The sequence below is a fragment of the Carcharodon carcharias genome, chromosome 12 (genome assembly GCF_017639515.1).
Source record: "Carcharodon carcharias isolate sCarCar2 chromosome 12, sCarCar2.pri, whole genome shotgun sequence".
Taxonomy (NCBI): domain Eukaryota; kingdom Metazoa; phylum Chordata; class Chondrichthyes; order Lamniformes; family Lamnidae; genus Carcharodon; species Carcharodon carcharias.
In genome coordinates, this window is record NC_054478.1 from 33,422,301 (window position 1) to 33,445,739 (window position 23,439).

The 23,439-nt window shown below is 39.9% G+C and overlaps 1 protein-coding gene across 1 annotated transcript in view; it reads right to left on the reverse strand.

Moving 5' to 3' along the window:
• Positions 1-23,439, reverse strand: part of tnfaip6 (tumor necrosis factor, alpha-induced protein 6) — a 42,942-nt gene that overhangs the window by 943 nt on the left and 18,560 nt on the right. Inside the window, exons 3-5 of the mRNA XM_041200122.1 lie at positions 3,114-3,275; positions 2,132-2,360; positions 1,374-1,414 (exon numbers count right to left, since the gene is read on the reverse strand). Of these exons, the coding sequence (XP_041056056.1) occupies positions 1,374-1,414; positions 2,132-2,360; positions 3,114-3,275 (432 nt within the window). The remainder of the gene's footprint in view (positions 1-1,373; positions 1,415-2,131; positions 2,361-3,113; positions 3,276-23,439) is intronic.

Here is a 23,439-nt window from a genome sequence, read left to right on the forward strand (position 1 = left end):
TCACCCATATTGCTGTGGGTCTGGAGTACATGTAAGCCAGACTCATGTTCCAAGAGCATTCGCCTGGGCCTCTGGTTTACTAATCCAGTGACAGTACCACTATGCCACCATCACTCCTGGCTCTAGCTTTGCTGGGGACATTATTAGGGCAGATGAAGCGAACAGGGGCAGAAATTGGGGCAGAACTGTAACTGTGTTTAACTGTAACCCTGTTTGTGTGCTGGGAGCTAATGATTGGGATGCAGGTGGCCAAGAGTGAGGGTCCTTTGAAACTAATGTCACCAATATCTGGTTGATGCAACAGATAAGCCTTGTACCCAACTTTTATCCATTATATCCAAATTGGACGGAACTCTAATTGCGACATGTAAAATTTGCTGGGCTTTGAGCTGAGCCTGTTATATATTATATGGCACAAGTGGGACCAAAGTGTCAAAGGCTGGGTTTCTTACAGTTGAAGTTGCTTCATTTTCTGCCAAACCTATTTTTCTCCAGTGCTGACCAATACTACCATTTCTACCCCTCCCTTCTAGCAGACACTGCCAACTGTGCCAATGCAGCACACACAACTGCCCTCTTTGTTTAAATTGCCTGATCCTGATAATACTAATAGAATCGGGTGAGTGCTGTGGAAGACCCACGCTGCCAATGTTACTAGCACTGAAATGGAATTGTGGATTTTTAGCCCTGATAGTTCCATTCAATAAGTTATTACCAGCACAGATGTGTTGCCCAAAATGTCATACTTGTGTTGTAATTTATGATATATTTATTTGCATGCGAGAGTTAGATAAGTCTTGGACTCAACTTTTATCCATTGTATCCAGCTGGACTGAACTCTGATTGTGACATGTGAAATTTGTTGGGCTCTGAGCTGAGCCTCATGTCATTTTAATCTTCCCTTTGCCAACATTATCTATTGTAATTCAAAAGTCAAAGGGATTAGAATTCATCATGGTCTTATGATCAATTACTTTCTTCCTTGCATCTGAATTACCATAGGTTTGAGGTTGTTTTGACAGGAAGGTTAGTCCATGGGCCACAGCAGTGATCCGTTTGAGTTAATTAAGTTTAAAGTGAAATTTTTGCTGCAGTTGTATTGGACTGGAATGATTATTAGTAACTAGTGCCTCAATAGTTTGTAATGAAAGTGAAGTACTTGTAGTAATGAAAGGTAAGCTCAGTTACCAAATAATTCACAAATAGTCACAAATAACTTCAGCATTTATTTCATATACAATGGAGTTCTGTGTTATAAAAAGTTTGAAAATTATTTTCAAGATTTCTTAAAGGGGGTGATCTCAGAAAATTTTAAACACATTTCTCATTCAGCATATTGTTCTTTGAGGATTTGTATTAAGTTGCATGGTTACCTGTGCTAATGATGTCACTTGGTAATTTATTTCCACAAAATCTGAAAACATATAAAATAGGACATTTAAGATTTAACATTGAACATGGAAGATTCACTAGCAAAGATTTATGTTTGAAACTGAACATTGGATTTGAGGTCTACAAAATAACCAGAGATACATTTTGACCTGAACCACATTTACCAGTGTGGTTCACAGCCATTGTATTACAGTTACTGAAATGAACCTGAGGGTTCTTTGGGGAGGCAGCAGGAAATCTTATTTATGAACCACTGGGATGGTCATTCTGAGCACTTAAAATCATCTTTGTTCGCAATTAATTAAAATTCAGAATTGGTTTCAAAATCCAATTATTCAGGCAACAGATATATTGAAAATGTTTAGGAATTCAATAAATAATTCAATAAATGGACTGCCCTTTCCTGAGAAGACCCTGGTCATGTGCTTATTTTTAATACTAATGAGAAATACGTTGAATAGATAAGGATGGTAGTTAAGTATGTGATATTTTAATTGATTTCTGTGTGAAAAATGTCCTTCTGCATCCACTGATTTGGATTAGATGTCTAAACAATTAAGTCATCAACAATTAAATATCTGATCAGAGGGAAATAGTATATAATAGAAATAATGGGCAGTACAAGAACAAATCTGAAATCGATGTGAAATTGGAAAGGTTTGATGTTTACCCCAAATTACTGTATTATCATAATGCAGTTCTATCACATTATCATTCCACTGTGCCAATAAACATTTACCTGCCAACAAAGCCTAGCAAGTCATCATAACTGTCATACACTTCAAGGTAGTCAGACAAGCAGGATGGGTCATCTTCTACATCAAATTCCAGAAACTGCAAATGGATGCGCTGCTTGTACTTCAGTCGAATATGCCAGTAACAGATCTGTTGATGTTCATATTCATCTGGGTAATTTGGTGACTGGATAATCCGCTCAAGATCTGTTAGAACACCACCACATTGCTTTGCTGAGGAGCAGAAAATACCAACAGAAGAATTATACTTGGTAATAAACTAGAAAAAAAGCTTCTCTGATCATTATACATAGGGGAGAGAAAAAGCTGGGACAAAATTCTGTTTTTATTTCTTCACACTGAGATGTTTATCTAAACCACAAAATCACTGTGGAGCAGTATTTTTTACATCCACCCACATCCCTTTTTATTGGGAGTTTACAATTGTGTCATTCATAAAGATTGCTGTGTTTCTTAGTTGAACGGAGAAGCACTCTGTTGTCTCAAACTATCCCTGATTCATGCCACACCTAACGAAAGGACCTCCAATCTCCTTCCAGTCTCACTCGAGGCAACAAAGAAGATGAAAGAAACTACTTCCTCACATCTATTGATGGTTCAGTTGAGATGGCACAAACTTAACCTATAAGGGAAGCTCAACCTGACTGCAACTTGACACTGACTGTTGAACTCAGAATGGACCTGTCACTTTATAGCATTGTAACTGCTGGACCAATCACAATATTCACTTTAAATATAAGCAGGAAAAAAAACATAATTTTCTATTGTTATTAATGTTTCCTGTATTAACCCAGTTCATAAATTTAGTACTCTGCAAAGCACTCAAAGAATAGTATGATTATAGTTGATGTAACCGTGCTGTCACAGTTTAACTTACATGTCCAGCTCTTGCATTTGGCTGCATTTGTAATTATTATAACTGAATAACTGGTAGAATTGAGAAAATGAATTATTTATTGAACAAACCATGTGGATTGTAGCAGTAAACATCCCATAGTTCTGATTTATTAACTCGATAGCCATAGTCAATGACACCAGTTTTTCCATGCCCACAGTTGGCTCCAGGTTTTACTATTGGATATCCAACCTTTCCTCCAGCAAGCCATCCAGCTGCACACACGTGAAAGCCTGCAAAATAATAAACAGCAGAGTTAACCCAGATGTTGCCAGACCTGCTGAGCATTTCCAGCATTTTCTCTTTTTATTTAGGATTAGTTAGTTTTTAAGCAAGTACAGAGACAGGGAAGAGAAGAACAAAAGCAAAGGTTTTTAATCATGAGAAAGGCAAGAGTGATTAAATGATGAAAGGAACAATAGTACAAGGTAAAAAGGAGTGCTAATGGTAGAAGAAAAGAAATGGAAGACAGGCCCAGAGGAGCTGTAACTGACAACAGCAGAACCTTTGCCAGCAACCATTGCCTGAAAAAAAATGTGAACAGTGGTCATGATCTACAGTTGTTTAAATCAGTGTTGATTCTGAAATGTTGTAAAGTGCCTCATTGAAAGGGAACATTGTAGGGAGCCAAGGACAGAGAGGTCAGAATGGGAATGGGGAGGAGCATTAAAATGAGAAGCGACTGAAAGCTCAAGTTATGCTTGTGGACTAAATGGAGATGTTCTGCAAAGCAATCACACAATCCACATTTGATTTCTCCAATGTAGAGGAAAGCGCATCATGAGCAGCGAGTATAGTGTTCTAAATTGAAAGTAGTATGAGGACCATTGCTCTTTTTGATGCATTTTAATGACTTGGGCTTAGGGCTACAGGGGTATAATTTTAAAATTTGTAAATTGAACAAAACTTGGAAATGTAGTAAACAGCGACAGAAAGCAATAGACTTCAAGAGGTTAGAGGAATCGGCAGACACAAGGCAAGTGAAATTCAACACAGATAAGTGTGAAGTGATACATTTTAGTAGAAAGAAAGAGTGAGGAAAGATGACAAGCTAAATGGTACAATTTTAAAAGTGTGTAGGAGTAGGGAGACTTGGGTTGTTTTTGCAAAAATTTTTGAAGATTGTTGCACATGTTAGCGAAGTAGTTAATGAAGTATGTGAGATCCTGGGCCTTATGAAGACCATAAGACATAGGAGCAGAAGTAGGCCATTCGGCCCATTGAGTCTGCTCCACCATTGAATGAGGTCATGGTTGATTTGCTAATCCTCAACTCCACTTTCCTGCCTTTTCTGCATAACCCATGATTCCCTTACTGATTTAAAACCTATCCATCTCAGCCTTGAATACACTTAATGACCCAGCCTCGACAGCTCTGTGTGGTAGAGTTCCATAGAGTCACTACCCTCTGAGAGAAGAAATTCGTCCTCATCTCTGTCTTAAATATGCGACCCCTTACTCTGAGATTATGCCCTCTAGTCCTAGACTCTACCACAAGGGGAAACAACCTCTCAGCAATTACCCTGTCAAGCCCCCAAGAATCTTATATATTTCAAAAAGTTTACCTCTCATTCTTCTAAACTCCAATGAGTACAGACCCAACCTACTATACCTCTCCTCATAAGAAAATCCCTCCATACCTGGGATCAACCTAGTGAACATTCTCTGGACTGCTTCCAATGCCAGTATCTCTTTCCTTAGATAAGGGGTCCAAAACTGTTCACAGTATTCTAGGTGTGGTTTAACTAGTGCCTTATATAGTTTTAGCAAGACTTCCCTATTTTTATGCTCCATTCCCTTTGAAATAAAGGCCAACATTTCATTTGCTTCACTATTACCTACTGAACAAATTTGCCAGCTTTTTGGGATTTAAATAATATTCAGCTCTTCTATTCTTCCTGCCAAAGTGCATCACCTCACATTTTCCCACGTTATATCCCATCTGCCAAGTCTATATCGCCCTGCAGGCTCCTTGTGTTATCCTCACCACTTGCCTTCCCACCTATTTTTGTGTCATCTGCAAACTTGGCAATAGTATTTCACTTCCCTCATCCAAGTCATTGATATATATTGTAAATAATTTTGGCCCCAGCACGGATTCCTGTGGCACTCCACTAGCTATAGGTTGCCACCCTGAAAATGCCCCCCTTATCCCAACTCCCTGTCTATTAGTTAGCCAATCCACTATCCATGCTAATATATTACCCCTGGGCCCTTATCTTATTAAGTAGCCTTATGTTCGGTACCTTATCAAACACCCTTTTGGAAATCCAAATGTATTACATCCGCTGGTTCTCCTTTATCTATCCTGCTTGTCATCTCCTCAATGTATTCTAATAAATTTATCAGTCATGATTTCCCCTTCATGAAGCTATGCTGACTCTGCTTGATTACTTTGCTCTGCTGTTACATCCTTTATAATAGACTCCAACATTTTCCCAATGACAGACATTAAGCTAACTCGCCTATAGTTACCTGTTTTTTTGTCTCTCTCCCTTTTTGAATAAGGGTGTTATATTGGCAGTTTTCCGATCCTTTGGGACTTTTCCAGAATCTAAGCATTCTTGGAAGAATACTACCCGTGCATCCACTATTTGTGTAGCTACTTCCTTTAATATCCTAGGATGCAACATATCAGATACAGGGGACTTATCGGCTGTTAACACCATTAGTTTCCTTAGTATTTTTTCTCTACTGATAGTTATTGCATTTATTTGCTCCCCTGCTTTTGCCCCTTGATTTAGTGTTTTTGGAATGCTATTAGTGTGTCCTACAGTGAAGACTGACAAAGTATTTATTCAACTCCTTTGCCATTTCCTGGTTCTGCATTATTTTCCCACCCTCATTCTCTAAGGGACCTATGTTCGCTTTGGCCTCTCTCCTTTTTGTATAAAGAGAGGCACAGAGTATAAAAGACAGGAAGTTATGATTAACCTATATAAAAAATAGTTGAAGACTGGAGAGATTTTTAAAATTAATTTATGGGATGTGGGCGTTACTGGCTGGGCCAGCATTTATTGTCCATCCCTAATTGCCCATGAGAAGGTGGTGTTGAGCTGCCTTCTTGAACCGCTGCAGTCCATGTGGTGTAGGTACACCCACAGTGCTGTTAGGGAGGGAGTTCCAGGATCTTGACTAGAATGGTTCCAGGGATGAGGAATTGCAGTTGTGTGGATAGATGGAAAAAGTTGGCATTGTCTTCTTAGAGCAGAGAAGGCTAAATGGAGTAAAAACAGTAATTGCTGGAACTCCATGATGAAAGGTCATTGACCTGAAATATTAACTCTTTTTATCTCTCCACAGATGCTGCTTGATCTGCTGAGTAATTCCAGCATTTTATTTTTATTTCAAACAAGCTGGGCTACCTGTCCTATGTCTGGGAAATAAAGGGATGAAAGTTAAAAATAAAAGTTAACAAATGGTAAATGAAACATTTTTTATAATGTAATGAGTTAAGATATTCCCCCATAGGGGGAAAGGATTGAATATTCAGCTGATTTCACCAATTACCTTCTTTCACATAATTATTTTACTTAACAATTTTAATCCCATAAATATGAAACACAAGTCCCTAAATTCACACAAAATTATTAGACTCAAAAACATTATTTGACAAAAAATACTTTTTTGCCCCCCTCCCCCACAATAAATTTACTTTCATTTCCTTTCCTTTGCTTTATTTGGCTTGTCTCTAGTTTAATTAGATTTACAATTTCCACTGTATGATTTCTATGAATCATTCTCTACATCCTCAGTGTCACTCTTAAAATCCTCAGGATCAAAATCTACATCTACACCTATTTCATCAATGTTTGTTAATGCTCTGAATTTTTCAATATCAGTGTTAAACACAACATCTGCAGTGTCACTCTCTACATCTTTTAGGGTCACTTTCTGCATGTTCAGTGTTTGTTGAAACCTTAAATATTTCATGATAGACCACATTAGAATTCCTTGAGCTAAAATAAATATACTTCTTGGCAATCCTACTCAGCTGTTATAATTCCTGATATTTTTGGCAAGCAGTGTTTTGATTTTGATGTTCTTCCTATAAGAGGAGTATTTAGTGGGTCAGATGGCTTGTTTAAATTTGGCAATCTCACTTTACCACTTGCACAACACTTTGTAGGTGGCTCATTTCGTGTCCCACTTTCTTACACCACAATATTCACGTATCTCTGATCTACTTTTATTATATTCTGGGTCTGATTCAATTATAATGATGATTATAGATGAAAGCTTCCTTAAAGAGCCTTGTGCCTGGATTTTCCGTTCCTGCCAGTGGCAGGATTGAGATGACAGGAAAATTTGGAGAAAGGCCAAAAGTCAGTTGACCAGGAAATCCCGCCCTTGGTCTCTTACTTGCAGCATTGGCCCTTCTTGCATTCTGTCACTCTGTCAACCTCTAGCCTTCTGTCTATGTTTTGCTTTTTTGCTCTAGCTTTTGTCTTCCCTGGTTCTGCATGCCACCTTTTTCTTTCCCTTACCAAGTAATAATGTGTAGTACCTCAGAACATAACAAATATGAGGGGAAGAAAAACAAATTAAATATGAAAGAAAGTCAGGGATTTGTGATGTAAATTTGTCACATTCTTTCTTGGACTCTATGGCTAAGGTTGGTTAAAACATATCTGCATTACGGTGCCTGCAGGGAACCAGTGTAGGCAGGGTCAGGGGGCCATAGCCCCCACCCCACCAACCCCTGCCTCCCAGTGGGGGTGGTTGGATTTCAATTCCTCCACAACATATCCCTTGGTTCAAGGTTTCATCCCACCAGGTTTGATTGAGATTGGCCCAAGGACCTCAGAGGAGTTCGTCAAGGCACAGACAGACATTTTGTCTTTGGATTTTCAGCATCTGCAGCATTTTGATTTTGCATTAAAATCATGAATACTTTTGATAGAGTAAATGAGGAGAATTTTTTTCCAGTGGCTGAAGGGTCAATAACCAGAGGCCACAGGTTTAAAGTGATTAACAATAGAACCAGGAGGTGAGATGAAGGGAGAGGTTACAGGAGAGGTTGGATTTGGAATGCAGCACCTGTTAGGGTTTCTATTACTTATTCCTAGGAAATGAATGTTGTTGTCAAGGCCAGCATTTCTTGCCCATCCCTAATTGCCCTTGAGAAGGTGGTGGTGAGCTGTCTTCTTGTACCCTTGCAGTCTCTGTGATTTAGATACACCCAGTGTTAGGAAGGGAGTTCTATGTTTTTGACCCAGCAACAGTGAAGGAATGGCAATATAGCTTCAAGTTTGATGATGACCATGAAAACATTGTCGATTGTTGTAAAAACCCATCTGGTTCACTAATATCCTTTAAGGAAGGAAATCTTCTGCCCTTACCTGGTCTGGCCTACATGTGACTCCAGACCCACAGCAATGTGGTTGACTCTTAAATGCCCTCTGAACAAGGGCAATCAGGGCAATAAATGCTAGCCTAGCCAGTGATGCCCACATCCCATGAATGAATTTTTAAAAAAATCAGTCGTGTGGCATGGTGGCGGGGGCGGGGGGGGGGGGAGATTGCAGGTGATGGCGTTTCCATGCTGCCTTGTCCTTTTAAATGGTAGAGCTTGCAGATTTATAAGCTGCTGTTAAAGGATCCTCACAAGTTTCTGCAGTGCATCTTGTAGATGGTACACACTGCTGCCACTGTTTGCTAGTGGTGGAAGGAGTAAAGGTGTGGATGGGGCACTGACCTGGATGGTGTTGAGCTTCTTGATTTTTATTGGAGCTGCACTCATCCAGGCAAGTGGAAAGCATTCCATTACACTCCTGACTTCTGCCTTGTAGATGGTGGACAGTGCTTGGGAGGTCAGTTACTTGTTGCAGAATTCCCAGCCTCTGACCTGCTCTGTAGCCATGGTAGTTATATGGCTAGTCCAGCTGGTCAATGGCAGCCCTCATATTGTTGATAGTGGGAGATTCAGCAGTGATAATGCCTGAATGTCAAGTGGAATTGGTTAGATTCTCACTTGTTTGAGATGATGGATACAGATTCGATGTTAGCATTCAAAAGAAAATCAGATAAGTACATGAAGGAGAAAAAAATTCCAGGAATGTGCAGAAAGAACAAGGAGTGCAATGAACTGGATTGCTCTTCAAAAGAGATTCTATAATATTAGCTGTCAATGTCAGCATGGTTACCAATCGTAAATTCTGTAGAGCATCAGCAATCAATGTCAAGAATATTGATAATGTTTTTATATTACATCCATACTGAAGGATAGACAAGTGTCATCTTTGTCAGGAATTGAGTAACAATGTACAGTTGGTTATTTAGACATAATTCAGTGGCAGCCTTTTGATACATGGTCACCCTTTTTCTGTTTTCAGGTTTATTGTTTACTTGTTTTCCAATCCTTGTTTCCCATGTTTTAAAGCGAAGCCTCTAATAATCTAACCTCTGTCAGAAACATGGGAAATTGGAATGTGGAATCACTCCATTGTAATATAAAATGGATAAAAATGCCAACTTTAATCCATTCTTTATGAAGCACCATTGTTTAAAACCTAATATTCAGCTTTGTTCACAGCAGTTAATAGAAGCTTTTAGTAAAATTCGTTCAACTTTAAACTTCGAATGAAGTGATATCATAGTCATCGAAAGTGGCAGAGAGTCAACAGAATTACTTCCTCTTTCTCAAATTATAATTTCGATCTACCAAGAATTGCTTGTTCTCCCAGAACATAAACTCAATATGAGTAATTTGATTGTAATTTTGTCCCTGTGTACTGCCAATGACATTTATGATAAGTTTAAAATGTTATGCAAAATGATTATGTTTAAATTTATATTTCAATGTACTCAAAAACATGAAGAAAATGTAAAGTTCATGGGTCTATACAAAACTGTCCTATATCTCCTTGTTTTGCTAATGTCAGACCCTATTTTAAGAATTATGCATTTTTAGCCACTTGACCTCAAAGAATATAATTGCTCCAACATCCAACAACAAAGATGCTTTTTCAAGGAGCTGGCACAGGCTTGATTAGTCAAACAGCCTCTTTCTGTGCTGTGTGATTCAATGATTACATAAGGAAATTTACCTAGGATTTAATAGGATGTATGGCACAGAAACAGGCCATTTAGCCTAACTAGTCCATGCTGTTGTTTATGCTCCACTCAAACTTCACCCCATCTTCTATCATATAAATCTAACATTGTAACCATCCATTCCTTTCTCCCTCAAACGCTTGTCTAGCTTACCCTTAAACGCATTGATGCTATGGCCAGAAAATTCCCCCCATCAGGGGTCATTTTATGTGGGCAGGCCAATTAAGGCCTGCCCAGTGTGACGCGCGCCTGGAAGTGCTGAGTGCTCCCTGTGCAGGTGGGGGGCTCTGAGTGGTTCCCTGTGATCTTTTGCACATGTGTGCGCAAGAGTACAGAGATCTCCCTGAGGCACGGAGGTGCCTCAGGGAGATTTGTTTCAGCATTAAACTTTTAAATAAATGTTTTTAAAACATGTCCCCTTATGTGACACTGTCACATGAGCTGGGACATGCGAAAGAATAAATGTATAAATTTTTATTAGATTTTAAAACACTTCATGAAACCTCATCCCACCCTTAAGGTTGGATGAGCAGCTCATTATATTGAGTTAATTAGGTTTTAAATGGCCTTAATAAACCTTTGACAGTTCGGTGGGCGTGCAGCCAACTTGGCTGCGTGCCTGCTGAACTGAAAATCTAAATGATGCGCGGTGACATCGGGATATCCGCCCGACATCACCATGTGTCATTTTACACGTCACCCCGATCGCTGCCAGGAAAATGCTGTCCTATGTATGAGGGGAGATGGTGGCATTGTGGTAATGTCACTGGGTTAGTAACCCAGAAGACCAGGCTAATGTTCTGGGGGCAACAGTTCAAATCCCACCACAGCAACAGGAGAAATTGAAATTCAATTAATAATCTGGAATTGAAAAGCTCAGCTCAGGAAGGGTGACCTTCAAACAACTGTCGATTATTGTAAAATCTAATCTGGTTCACTAATGCCATCCTTACCTGGTCATGTGGTGCCAGTCCTAACTGCCCTCTGAAATGGCCTAGCAAGCCACTTGATTAGGTTGGGCAAGAAATGCTGGCCTTGCAAGTGATGCCCACATTCCATGAAAAATAAATTTAAAAACCAATTAAATCCAACCACCACCTGTGGTTGCAGGTTCCACATTCTCGCTGCTCTTTGGATAAAGAGGTTTCTCCTGAATTCCCCGTTGGATTTCTTGGTGACTATTTTATATTGATAGCTTCAAGTTATGCTTTTACTCACAAGAGGAAACATTCTGGGCTGGGTTTTCATCATTACCTTGAGACTCACTGTTCAAACCATTTCCCAACATTATGTTTCCGAAGGTTGAGTGAATGAGCACATATGTTACTTCCACCCTGGGAGCTTGGGATGCATCTGAGCCAGGGTTGCCGCCTTCCAATGTAGGCCCAAGGTGGGTGGATGTCAAGTCTGGGAGGTTAGAATGCCCACCCCCATTCACTGGGACACCAAACCAGCTCACTGGATGACTGTCCAGCCTCCTAGCCCCCACCACCATCCACCATATTCCCCTCACCCATCCATAAATGCATCATACAACCTCATATCTCTCATGCCCCTTCCATGCACATGCACTAATGGATAGAACTCATGAATCCTCTAATATTCTTGACTCTATGAAATGCTCATGAAATTAAAAATAAAATCCATCTAAACTCCAGTTGACAAGATTGCTCCTCTTAGAAGCTCAAAAAACTATCAAACACAGTAAGTGAAACTTCCCTTGAAAAACCTCCCATTTCAAATGCTCATAAATTTGTCAAAATAAACAGACATTCAACAAATTTCATTCATAATGAGATTCCATTGCACAACTAAATAAGCAAATCCTCTGGAGCTCAATGCAACAGAGTATTTGAAGTCATTTTTTTCAAAGGCTTAATAGAAGAATTTTCAATCAAAGAAGTCTTGCATCTGTACAGCTATTGCAAAGGCTCAACAGCATCTAACTTTATATTATTGTAAAATTAAAAGCACTATGGCCAGATGACACATTGAAATCAGCTTCTCAATACTGTTGAATGGTGATGAGTACTTTATCCACTTTATTCACCAGCATTTGTAAGTGTTCACAAGCATTAGAGTACATTATTCACTGGATAAGGTATTCTAATGCACATGAATACTTTACACAATACTAGTCAATTTAATCACTGCATTAAAAAATACTTAAATTATCATACACCATTGCATTATGACATTTGAAGTTGACAAGAGCTTTCACATATGAACATATGAATTAAGAGCAGGAGTAGGCCACTTGGGCCTTGAGCCTGCTCCGTCATTCAATAAGATCATGGCTGATCTGATTGTAATCACCTGCCTACTTCAGATAACCTTTCACCCCCTTGTTTATCAAGAATCTATCTACCTCCGTCTTAAAAATATTCAGACTCTGCTTCAACTGCATTTTGGGGAAAGGTGTTCCAAAGGCTCACTACCGAGAGAGAGAAAAAAATTCTCTTCCTCTGTTTCTTAATTGGTGACCCCTTATTTTAAATAGTGACCCCTAGTTCTAGATTCTCCCACATCCACCCTGTCAAGACCCCTCAGGACCTTAAAGGTTTCAATCAAGTCACCTCTTACACTTCTAAGCTCCAGTGGATACAAGCCTAGCCTGCCCAATCTTTCTTCATAAGATAACCTGCCCATTCCAGGTGTTAGTCTAGTAAACCTTCTCTGAGCTGCTTCAAATGCACTTACATCTTTCCTTAAATAGGAAGACCAATATTGTACACAATACTCTAGATGTGGTCATACCTGTGCCCTGTACAACTGAAACATAACCTCCCTACTTTTAAATTAAATTCCCGTTGCAATGAACAATAACATTCTATTAGCTTTCCAAAATTACTTGCTGACCTGCATGCTAGTCTTTTGCAATTCATACACTAGGACATCCAGATCCCTCTGAATCTTAGAACTCTGCAACCTTTCACCATTTAGATAATATGCTCTTTTTTATTTTCCTGCCAAAACAGAAGATTTCACATTTTCCCACATTATATCCCATTTGCCAGATGTTCTCCCACTCAATTAACCTGTCTATTGCCTTTGTAGCCTCCTTATGTCCTCTTCATAATTTACTTTCCTACCTATCTTTGTCTCATCAGCAAATTTAGCAACCATACCTTTGGTCCCTTCATCCAAGTCATTTATATAAATTATATAAGGAACTGATCCTTGTGACATCCCATTTGTTACATCCTGCCAACTAGAAAAAGTCCGATTTATGCCTACTCTGTTTCCTGTTAGCCAACCAATCATCTATCTATGCTAATATATTACCCCCTGCACCATGAGTTTTTATTTTCTGCAATAACCTTTGATATAGCACCTTGTCAAATGGCTTCTGGAAACATAAGTACAATTACATACACCAGTTCCCCTTTATCCACAGCACATATGACTCCTTCAAAGGCTCCAATAAATTGGTTAAACGTGATTTCCCCATTCACAAAACCATGTTGACCCTGCCTGATTGTCTTGAATTTTTCAAAGTGCCCTGGCATAACATCTTTACTAATAGCTTCTAACATTTTCCCTAAGGCATGTATTAAGCTAACTGCATCCTGCATTCTGTCTCCCTCCCTTTTTGAATAAAGGAGTTACATTTGCTATTTTCCAATCTAATGGAACCTTCCCCAAATCAAGGGAATTTTGGAAAATTAAAACAAACACATCAACTAGACACTTCTTTTAAGACCCTAGGATGAAATCCATCAGGACCCAGGGACTTGTCAGCTCATAGCTCCAACAATTTGCTCAGTACCACTTCCATGGTGATGGTAATTCTCCTAAGTTCCTCACGCCCTTCCAATCCCTGATTTGCAGCTATTTCTGAGATGTTACTTGTTTCCCAACAATGAAGACATACAAAATACCAGTTCAATTTGTCTGCCATCTCCTTATTTTCCATTATTAATGCCCCAGACTCACTTTTCATAGGACCAACAATCACTTTGTTAACTCTTTTCTTATTTAAATATCTATAGAAACCCTTACCAGCTATCTTTATATTTCTAGCTAGCTTTCTCTCATACTCCAATTTTTTTTCTCTCCTTATTAATCTTTTCGTCTTTCTTTGCTGTTCTTTTATATTCTGTCTAGTCAATTGACCTGCCACCCATCCTTGCACAATTATATGTTTTTCCTTTAAGTTTATATCATCTCTAATTGTTTAAGTTAACCACATATGGTGGATTTGTCCCTTGGAATTTTTCTTTCTCGTTGGAATGTATTTATTCTGAGTATTCTAAAATATCCCTTTAAATGTCTGCTATTGCATCTTTATTGACCTATCCCTTAATCTCATTTGTCAGCTCACTTTAGTTAGTTCTGCTTTCATGCCCTCATAATTGCCCCCATTTAAGTTTAAAATGCTAGTCTTGGGCCTAACCTTCTCTCCTTCAAACTGAATGGTATATTCAATCATATTATGATCACTTCTACTTAGGAGCACCTTCGCTATGAGATCATTAATTAATCCTGTCTTGTTGCACAATACCAGGTCTAGTCTAGCCTGTTCTCTGGTTAGCTCCAGAATGTTCTGTTCTAAGAAACTATCCCTAAAACATACTATGAACTCTTCATATGGGCTACCTTTCCCATCTAATTTATCCAGTCTATATATATAGATCTGGTAGGTTCCCACTATTTCTTCCTATATACTCTACCCTACCATGTGGTTACAGTTAAGAGACCTGTACGCCACTCCCAAAAGTGACTTTTTGCCTTTATCACTTCTCATCTCTACCCAAACTGTCTCTACATCCTGGTTTCCTCTCTAAGGTGCCAATACCATCATTAATCAACAGATCCACCGTCCACCTTTTTCTAGCTTCCTGCCCTTCCTAAATGTCATGTACCCACCCTTCAGTATTCGGGTCCCAATCTATGTCATTCTGCAGCCATGTGTCTGTAACGGTTATCAGATCATACTTATTTATTTCTATTTGTGCTATCAGTTCACCTATTTTGTTATGAATGCTACATGTGTTTAGGTACAGAGCCTTTAGCTTTGCCCTTCTATTATTTTTATAACATCTAGCCTTACCTGCTGATGAACTCTTAGCTTTGTACTTTCTATCCCTTCCTGTCATGGTCTGTTTATTATTTCCCATATTCTCTTGCCTTGTCTCTACTCTTTGAGTTACCACATCTTCCCAAATTTGATCCCTTGCCTCCACTGTTTGGTTTAAAACCCACTCTAATTCCCTAGTTATGTGGCTCACTAGATCACTGGTCCCAGCACAGTTCAGGTGTAGACTGACTGAATGGATTCCACTTTCCCCAATACTGATGCCAGTACCCCATGAACCAGAATCAGTTTCTCCTATACCAATCTTTGAGCCATGTATTAATCTCTCGAATTTTTTTTGTCCTAAGCCAATTTGCACACAGCTTAGGTAACAATGCAAAAATGATCACCTTTGAGGTTCTGCTTTTTAATTTGCTGCCAAACTCCTCATGCTGACTATGCAGAACCTCTTTCCTAGTTCTATCTATATCATTGGTACCTATATGGACCACAACAACTGGATCCTCCCCCTCCCACGGCAAATTCCTCTCCAGCTTTGAGCAGATGTTCCAAACCCTGGCATTGGGCAGGCAACACAGCCTTTTGGATTCTTGTTCTTTGCTGCAGAGAGAAGTGTCATTCCTTTCACTATCCCCTACATTCCTTTTTGTTCCACCCACTTGAATGACTTCCTGTACATGGTGCCATGCTCAGTCAGTTCACCCATCCTGCAGCCCCCAATCTCCTCCAAATAAGCTGAAAAATCCTCAAACCCATTGGACAAAAGCAAAGGCTGAGCTCAAATGCTCTTGCTCTCTGGGTGCCTCTACCTGCCTCATTCACAGTCACACTGTCCTGTCCCTGACCACTAACCAAATCAGAAGACACTTTCCCAAGAGGTGTGACTGTCTCCTGGTACAAAGTATCTAGGCAACTTACCCCCTCCCTGATGTACCTGATAGTGTCTGCAGCTCAACCTCCACCTCAGTAACTCTGAGCCACAAACATTAACTAAAGATGTGTTTTCCCTAGAGCACACAGACATCCTGGAGCTCCCACATGCTGCAGGTGTGACACATCCCCTGTACGGCCATCCTTGATGTGTTTTTATCAACTACTTAAATAATTTTATTTAATTAATTATTTCTCTTTTTAAATATAATTTATTTACATTACCACACCAGTTTGTATTCTTTTTAAGCCTTAGGAACAGAATACACCTTAACCACTTACCAGATACTCACCAGACCATTAGCTTCTAATCCTGTGTAGTAGAGCAAGAACCAATTCCAACAGGGTGAAAAAGTTAGAAAAGGCAAAAGCAATAGAGTACTTATTTCCCATTCCCACCTAACTCCCTTAATCACCCAACTCCAGCACTCAGTTCAAAGTCTCAGTCAGTGCTAATTTGCACTGAAATGTCTGGTTATATATCCTTCTGAGGCTAAGGAGTTAGCTGACCCCAGTTACAGAAAAACTGGTTTAAGCTACTTCCCTTAATTAGCTAACATCAGCTGCTCTTCAGTAGAGTCCTGAAACCCTGCTTAAGGCTAGAAAATTTAGAATTTAGACAGTAAATTTCAGTTAAATGCTAAATACAAACAAAATTAGATTTTTACAAAGAGCTTAACACTTGCTTACTTATGTCAAGAAAATAAGAAATTGTAATATTTTTCTTCTGGCAATAACCCTAACATATTTTCTTACGTACCAGAAATCAGGCTGTAATTGGGTTAAAAGCTAGAGTGATGGCAAGGGTCTAAAGTCAACAGTAAGAAGCGGTTTTGATGTGTTAATAAATGAAGAGGGATTTCAATCAATGTTTTACATAAAGCAATAATTGAGTTGTTTTAGTTCAAAGGGGTTATATGTAAAAGTTGTAAGGAAATAAGGTAAAGATAGGGTAAGTTTGTTTTTACAAATCTAAGAGCTAAAATAATGAATGACTTAATCAATTCTGGGAAGAAAGCATTTCTAAGAGACTGGTTGAAACAATAGAGAAATCAAAGGGAAGGAACGCATTTAAGCAAATGCTGAAGACTATGTGAAGGGGTAGTTGCTTAGATCTTCCAGAAGACAGCAGGATAGCTGATCAGAACTACCAGAAGATGGCGTGATCAAGGCCAGACTGAAAGAAGCAGTTGCTGTCAGCCGCAGAGGACACCCCAAGAAAAAAGCACTGTGCGATAAAAATTACTGGACTTCTATAGGTTCTAAAATCCATAAGGATAGTTGCTCAACAGAAAAGGGGAAGGTTAGCTCTGAGGGTAGTTAAGTTAAGATTTGTGGAACTGTTTTAAAGTATTGTTTACTGTGTGAAGCCATTAGTGTGTTTAAGTGTAATTGTGTTTTCTTTGTTTTTCTTTTTACTTTTAAAATCACCTTTACCTTAAAATCATCACAAGTGTCTGGGAACATCATTTCCTGATTTCAAAACTGCTCCTCATACTATACAAATTGTAAAAACCATTCTGGCAACTGTTTCAAGTTTCCTTATAGGGTTTGAACAGCTCAGCATTTACCATCGGCCATGCCACAGCACTCACCCAAATTCCCAGCGATCAATTTAATGGTTAAATGGTTCCCAACTCCACTACAGGCTTCCCCAACGATTCACAAACTGACTGACCTGACATACTTCACAGGTTTCATGAATCTAACTGACTTGCTGAAGATAGCAAGTTCTGGGATACTCACAATTGAGGTGAGCATTTAAAAAGCTGAACCCGATGCCACTTTGCGTCAGCATTGGGTCAGCATGCCACTGGTCAAAATGGTGGCTGTTGGGAATCAGGTGGGAAATTTGAATTTAAGTTTGCCCCACCTCCTTTATCGTCCACCCGACATGGATTTGCTCAGTATTGGGGTGACAAAATCCAGCTCTCTGTCTATATTCATTCTAGCAAAATTTTCCATAATTTTAACGACTTCTATTAGGTCACTCCTTAGCATTCTTTTTTCAAAAGGAAACAGACCCAGCCTGTCAATCCTTTCCTAATATGTCTACCCACCCATTTCTAGTATCATTCTTGTGAATCTTCTTGTAGCCCCTCCGGTGCCTCTGTATCCTATTTATAATATGTTGAGCAGAATTGTACACAGATCTCTAAGTGTGATCTAACCAAGGCTTGATACAGATTTAGCATACTTCCCTATTTTTTAATTCTATTCCTCTAAAAATAAAGCTAATGCTTGGCTTGCTTTTTTATGGCCTTGCTATCTTTAGTGATTGATGTATTTTATTCCAAGATTCCTCCGTTCCTATATCCCTATCCCTAACTTCTCCAGAGAAATAAAGAAAAGGGAGCAAATCATGCACTCCTGATCCCATTACCTCATGGGATGTCTTCACCCATGCGCCAAAAGATCTTCTGTCCAGTCACACAAAGACCCATGGCAGAAACTTGCGACCCTGAGTAGATGTCATCCTCCAACCGAGAGACAGATGATGACCCCTACCCCATATTAATTTGACAGAGTTGGTCTAGACAAGCTGTCCACTATGGTGAAGTAGCAAGTATCAAGGGGGCTTCAGTTATCTAGTTAGCTATAAAATTGAGAGATGTACAAACCTAGATGATCAAATCCTTGTGTGCCATGATAACTCTTAAGCTTCTAGCACTGTGGAAATGCCAGGCAAGAAAGAAAATAGTTAAGAATGAATAATGTTGGAAATAAGAGTAGAAAAATATCCTAGAGCTTTTCTAGTTTCAACTTTTTAGGAGGTACAGAAAGAAAAACATAAGGAACTTTTCGTTAAGAAATCAGTTGCCTGCAGTCGAGCTCAGTTTGAATAAGATCATAAGACCATAAGACATAGGAGCAGAAATTAGGCCATTCGGCCCATCAAGTCTGCTCCACCATTCAATCATGGCTGATACGTTTCTCAACCCCATTCTCCTGCCTTCTCCCCGTAACCTTTGATCCCCTTACCAATCAAGAACCTATCTATCTCGGTCATAAATACACTCAATGACCTGGCCTCCAGAGCCTTCTGTGGCAATGAATTCCATAGTTTCACCACTCTGGCTAAAGAAGTTTCTCCTCATCTCTGTTCTAAAAGGTCTTCCCTTTACTCTGAGGCTGTCGGGTCCTAGTCTCTCCTACTAATAGAAACATCTTCCCCACGTCCATTCTATCCAGGCCTTTCAGTATTCTGTAAGTTTCAATCAGATCCCCCCTCATCCTTCGAAACTCCATTGAGTATAGACCCAGAGTCCTCAAACGTTCCTCATATGTTAAGCCTTTCCTTCCTGGGATCACTCTCGTGAACCTCCTTTGGACCCTCTCCAGGGCCAGCACATCCTTCCTGAGATACGGGGCCCGAAATTGCTCACAATATTCTAAATGTGGTCTGACCAGAACCTTATAAAGCCTCAGCAGCACATCCCTGCTTTTATATTCTAGTCCTCACAAAATAAATGCCAACAATGCATTTGCCTTCCTAACTACCGACTCAACCTGCAAGTTAACCTTAAGAGAATCCTGGACCAGGACTCCCAAGTCCCTTTGCACTCCAGATTTCTGAATTCTCTCCCCATTTAGAAAAGAGTCTATGCCTCTATTCTTCCTACCAAAGTGCATGACCTCACACTTGCCCACATTGTATTCCACCTGCCACTTCTTTGCCCATTCTCTTAACCTGTCCAAATCCTTCTGCAGCCTCCCCACCTCCTCAATACTACCTGTCCCTCCACCTATCTTTGTATCATCTGCAAACCTAGCCAGGATGCCCTCAGTTCCTTCATCTAGATCATTAATGTATAAACTGAAAAGTTGTGGTCCCAACACTGATCCCTGCGGAACTCCACTAGTCACCGTCATCCTGAGATGGACCCCCTTATCCCCACTCTCTGCCTCCTGCCAGAGAGCCAATCTGCTATCCATACTAGTATCTTGCCTCTAACACCAAGGGCTCTTATCTTACTGAGCAGCCTCCTGTGCGGCACCTTGTCAAAGGCCTTCTGGAAATCCATGTAGATAACATCCATTGGCTCTCCTTTGTCTAACCTACTCGTTAACTCCTCAAAGAATTCTAACAGATTTGTCAGGCAAGACCTCCCCTTGATGAAACCATGCTGACTTTACCCAATTTTACCATGCACTTCCAAGTATTCTGAAATCTCATCCTTAATAATGGACTCTAAAATCTTACCAACGACTGAGGTCAGGCTAATCGGCCTGTAATTTCCCGTCTTTTGCCTCATTCCCTTCTTAAACAGGGGGGTTACATTTGCGATTTTCCAGTCCTCTGGGATCCTCCCTGACTCCAGTGATTCCTGAAAGATCACCATTAACGCCTCCACTATCTCTTCAGCTATCTCCTTCAGAACTCTGGGGTATAATCCACCTGGTCCAGGTGATTTATCCATCTTCAGACCTTTCAGTTTTCCTAGCACCTTCTCCTTGGTAATGGCCACCATACTCACCTCTGCTCCCCGACTCTCTTTAACTTTGGGGATGTCACTCGTGTCTTCCACTGTGAAGACTGACGCAAAGTACCTATTCAGCTCCTCTGCCATTTCTTTGTTCCCCACTACTACTTCTCCAGCCTCATTTTCCAGCGGCCCAATGTCCACTTTTGCCTCTCTCTTACCCTTTAAATATCTAAAAAAAAACTCTTGCAATCTTCTTTTATATTACTGGCTAGTTTACCCTCATATTTAATCTTCTCCCTCCTTATTTCTTTTTTAGTTGTCCTCTGTTGGTCTTTGTAGGCTTCCCAATCCCCTGGTTTCCCACTGCTCTTCGCCGCATTGTATGCTTTCTCTTTAGCTTTTATGCTGTCCCTGATTGCCATGGTTGCCTTGTCCTTCCTTTAGTATGCTTCTTCTTCCTAGGGATGAATTTTTGCTGTGTCTCCCAAATTACTCCCAGAAACTCCTGCCATTGCTGTTCCATTGTCTTTCCTGCTAGGCTCATCTCCCAGTTAATTCTGGCCATCTCCTCCCTCATGCCTCTGTAGTTGACTTTATTCAACTGTAATACCATTACATCTGATTCCAGCTTTTTCCTCTCAAATTACAGGGTAAATTCTATCATATAATGGTCATTTCCTCCTAAGGGTTCCTTCACCTTAAGCTCCCTTATCAAATCTGCCTCATTACACATCACTAAATCTAGAATTGCCTGTTCCCTAGTGGGCTCCACCACAAACTGCTCCAAAAAGCCATCTCATAGACATTCCACAAATTCCTTTTCTTGGGATCCACTACCAACCTGATTTTCCCAGTCTACCTGCATATTAAAATCCCCCATGATCACTGTAACCTTGCCTTTCTTACACACCTTTTCTATCTCCTGGTGTATCTTGTGCCCCACATCCTGACTACTGTTCGGAGGCCTGTATATAACTCCCATTATGGTTTTTTTACCTTTGCGGTTCCTCAATTCTACTCACACAGATTCTACATCATCTGATCCTACATCATTTCTTGCTCAATTTAATTTCATTTCTTACTAACAAAGCAATCCCACCCCCTCTGCCAGCCTGCCTATCTTTTCCATAGGATGTATATCCTTGGATATTTAACTCCCAGTCCTGATCCCCTTGCAGCCATGTTTCCGTAATGCCCACCACATCATACCTGCCAATTTCAATCTGCGCCACAAGCTCATTTACCTTATTTTATATACTGCGTGCCTTCAGATACAACACCTTCAGTCCTGTATTTCCCGTCCCATTTCTCATTGTCGTCCCTTTATCTGATGTGCTTGAAGTTAGATTCCTAGCCCTTTCCAAACTATTTTGTGTTATTTTGTGTTCTGGAGACTTTAACAGCCTCTCCTGGGCTCTACTTTCTTTTCAGTTTTTTCATAATTTTCCATGAAGTTGAATCCATCACCCCACACGCTAACCTGCTGCTTTGTTTCCCATTAGTCATACTTTTGGAGTTTTACCCTTCCCTCCCACCCCCCCCCCCCCCCCCCCTCCCCCCACTTTCTAGTTTAATAAGTTCAATAAGATTGTACATAACTCATGAAGTTAGTAGAATCAGTGACTTCTATTATTCTGTGCTCCCTTATATTGTTACTGAGAGGTCTCTTTCAGATATCATTGGCATGATCCCAAATGGCCAGTTGAACACGCTCCAGAACATGCACAATTGAAATTCGACGAACAAGCTCTCTGGGGAACTTTAGAGTATTTTTTAATTGACAGCACATGGGGTTGGCAATGTAATTTCTCTGGAAAGTTTCATGTCAGCTTTTCTGCCAGTTGCATGGAGTTGGGACTTATCTCTTCCTTGTGAGAACTGTAGTTCAGTTAATTTATTATGAATTATTGTTTCTTTCCCCTCTCTGAAAGCTCTGACTTTTACAACTGACCACCTTCCTTCGGTACCAAGTGGCCACTAAATAGCCCTTCTGCAAGACAATGAGTCTTATTATAATTCAATGTTATATTACTAAGGATTTAGAAATGTGTTGGATAATCAAGGATCTTTGGTATTGGATTGTTAAAGGAAAGTTATAAATTTAATTTTTGTTTGAAGAAGCAAGTGATTGAATAGATAATGGAATTGCGGTGCAGTGTATACGGACCTTTAGACTGTGTTTTATAAAGATCTGACAAGGTTTGTTAGAAGAGTTCAGATGTTTGGGATAAGAGGAAGTAAAGCAATATGAATACAGAGTTGGTTAGCACACAGGAAGCAAAGAGGTAAGAAAGTTTGCTCAGACTGCAGGATGTTGGCGTGATAACACAAAAGAGGAAGATTTGGCCAGTAAAGAGGCTGACTGTAAAAGACAGGAAGGCAGAGGTTCTACCTAACACTCCCCCTTTCCAAGAGCATAAAACCCATTATATTTCTACCTCTCTTCAGTTCTGAACAAGAGTCATATTCGACTTGAGAGTTTAACTCTGTTTCTCTCTCCACAGAGGCTGCCAGTCCTGTTGAGATTTTCCAGCACTTTCTGTTTTTATTTCAGATTTCCAGCATCCATAAATTTTTCTCTATGCTAGACAGACATGAAATTTCTGAATTTCATCCTTCTCTGCTGTAAACAACAGTTTATTCTCATAGTCTCAGAGACTAGGAAACATGCCACACTCTATTTGATCTAAGAGTTGTAGGCCAGTCAATCAAACAAGAGGGTGTAATCATCACAATTATCAGTGATTATCAGTGAGAACCCTAGCTGACTTCTCATCCTCAACCTAACCCAGATGTCCTGAAATTGATTGTAATGCTCTACTGTCACTCCACCTGAGCCCTGTGAACTGACTTGGGATGCTTTACTGTGTCATGACATCCTATGTGACTGTGACAAAGGTAAACTTTCCCTCCTCATCCTTCTTAACCATGCCGTAGCCTTTTGCAT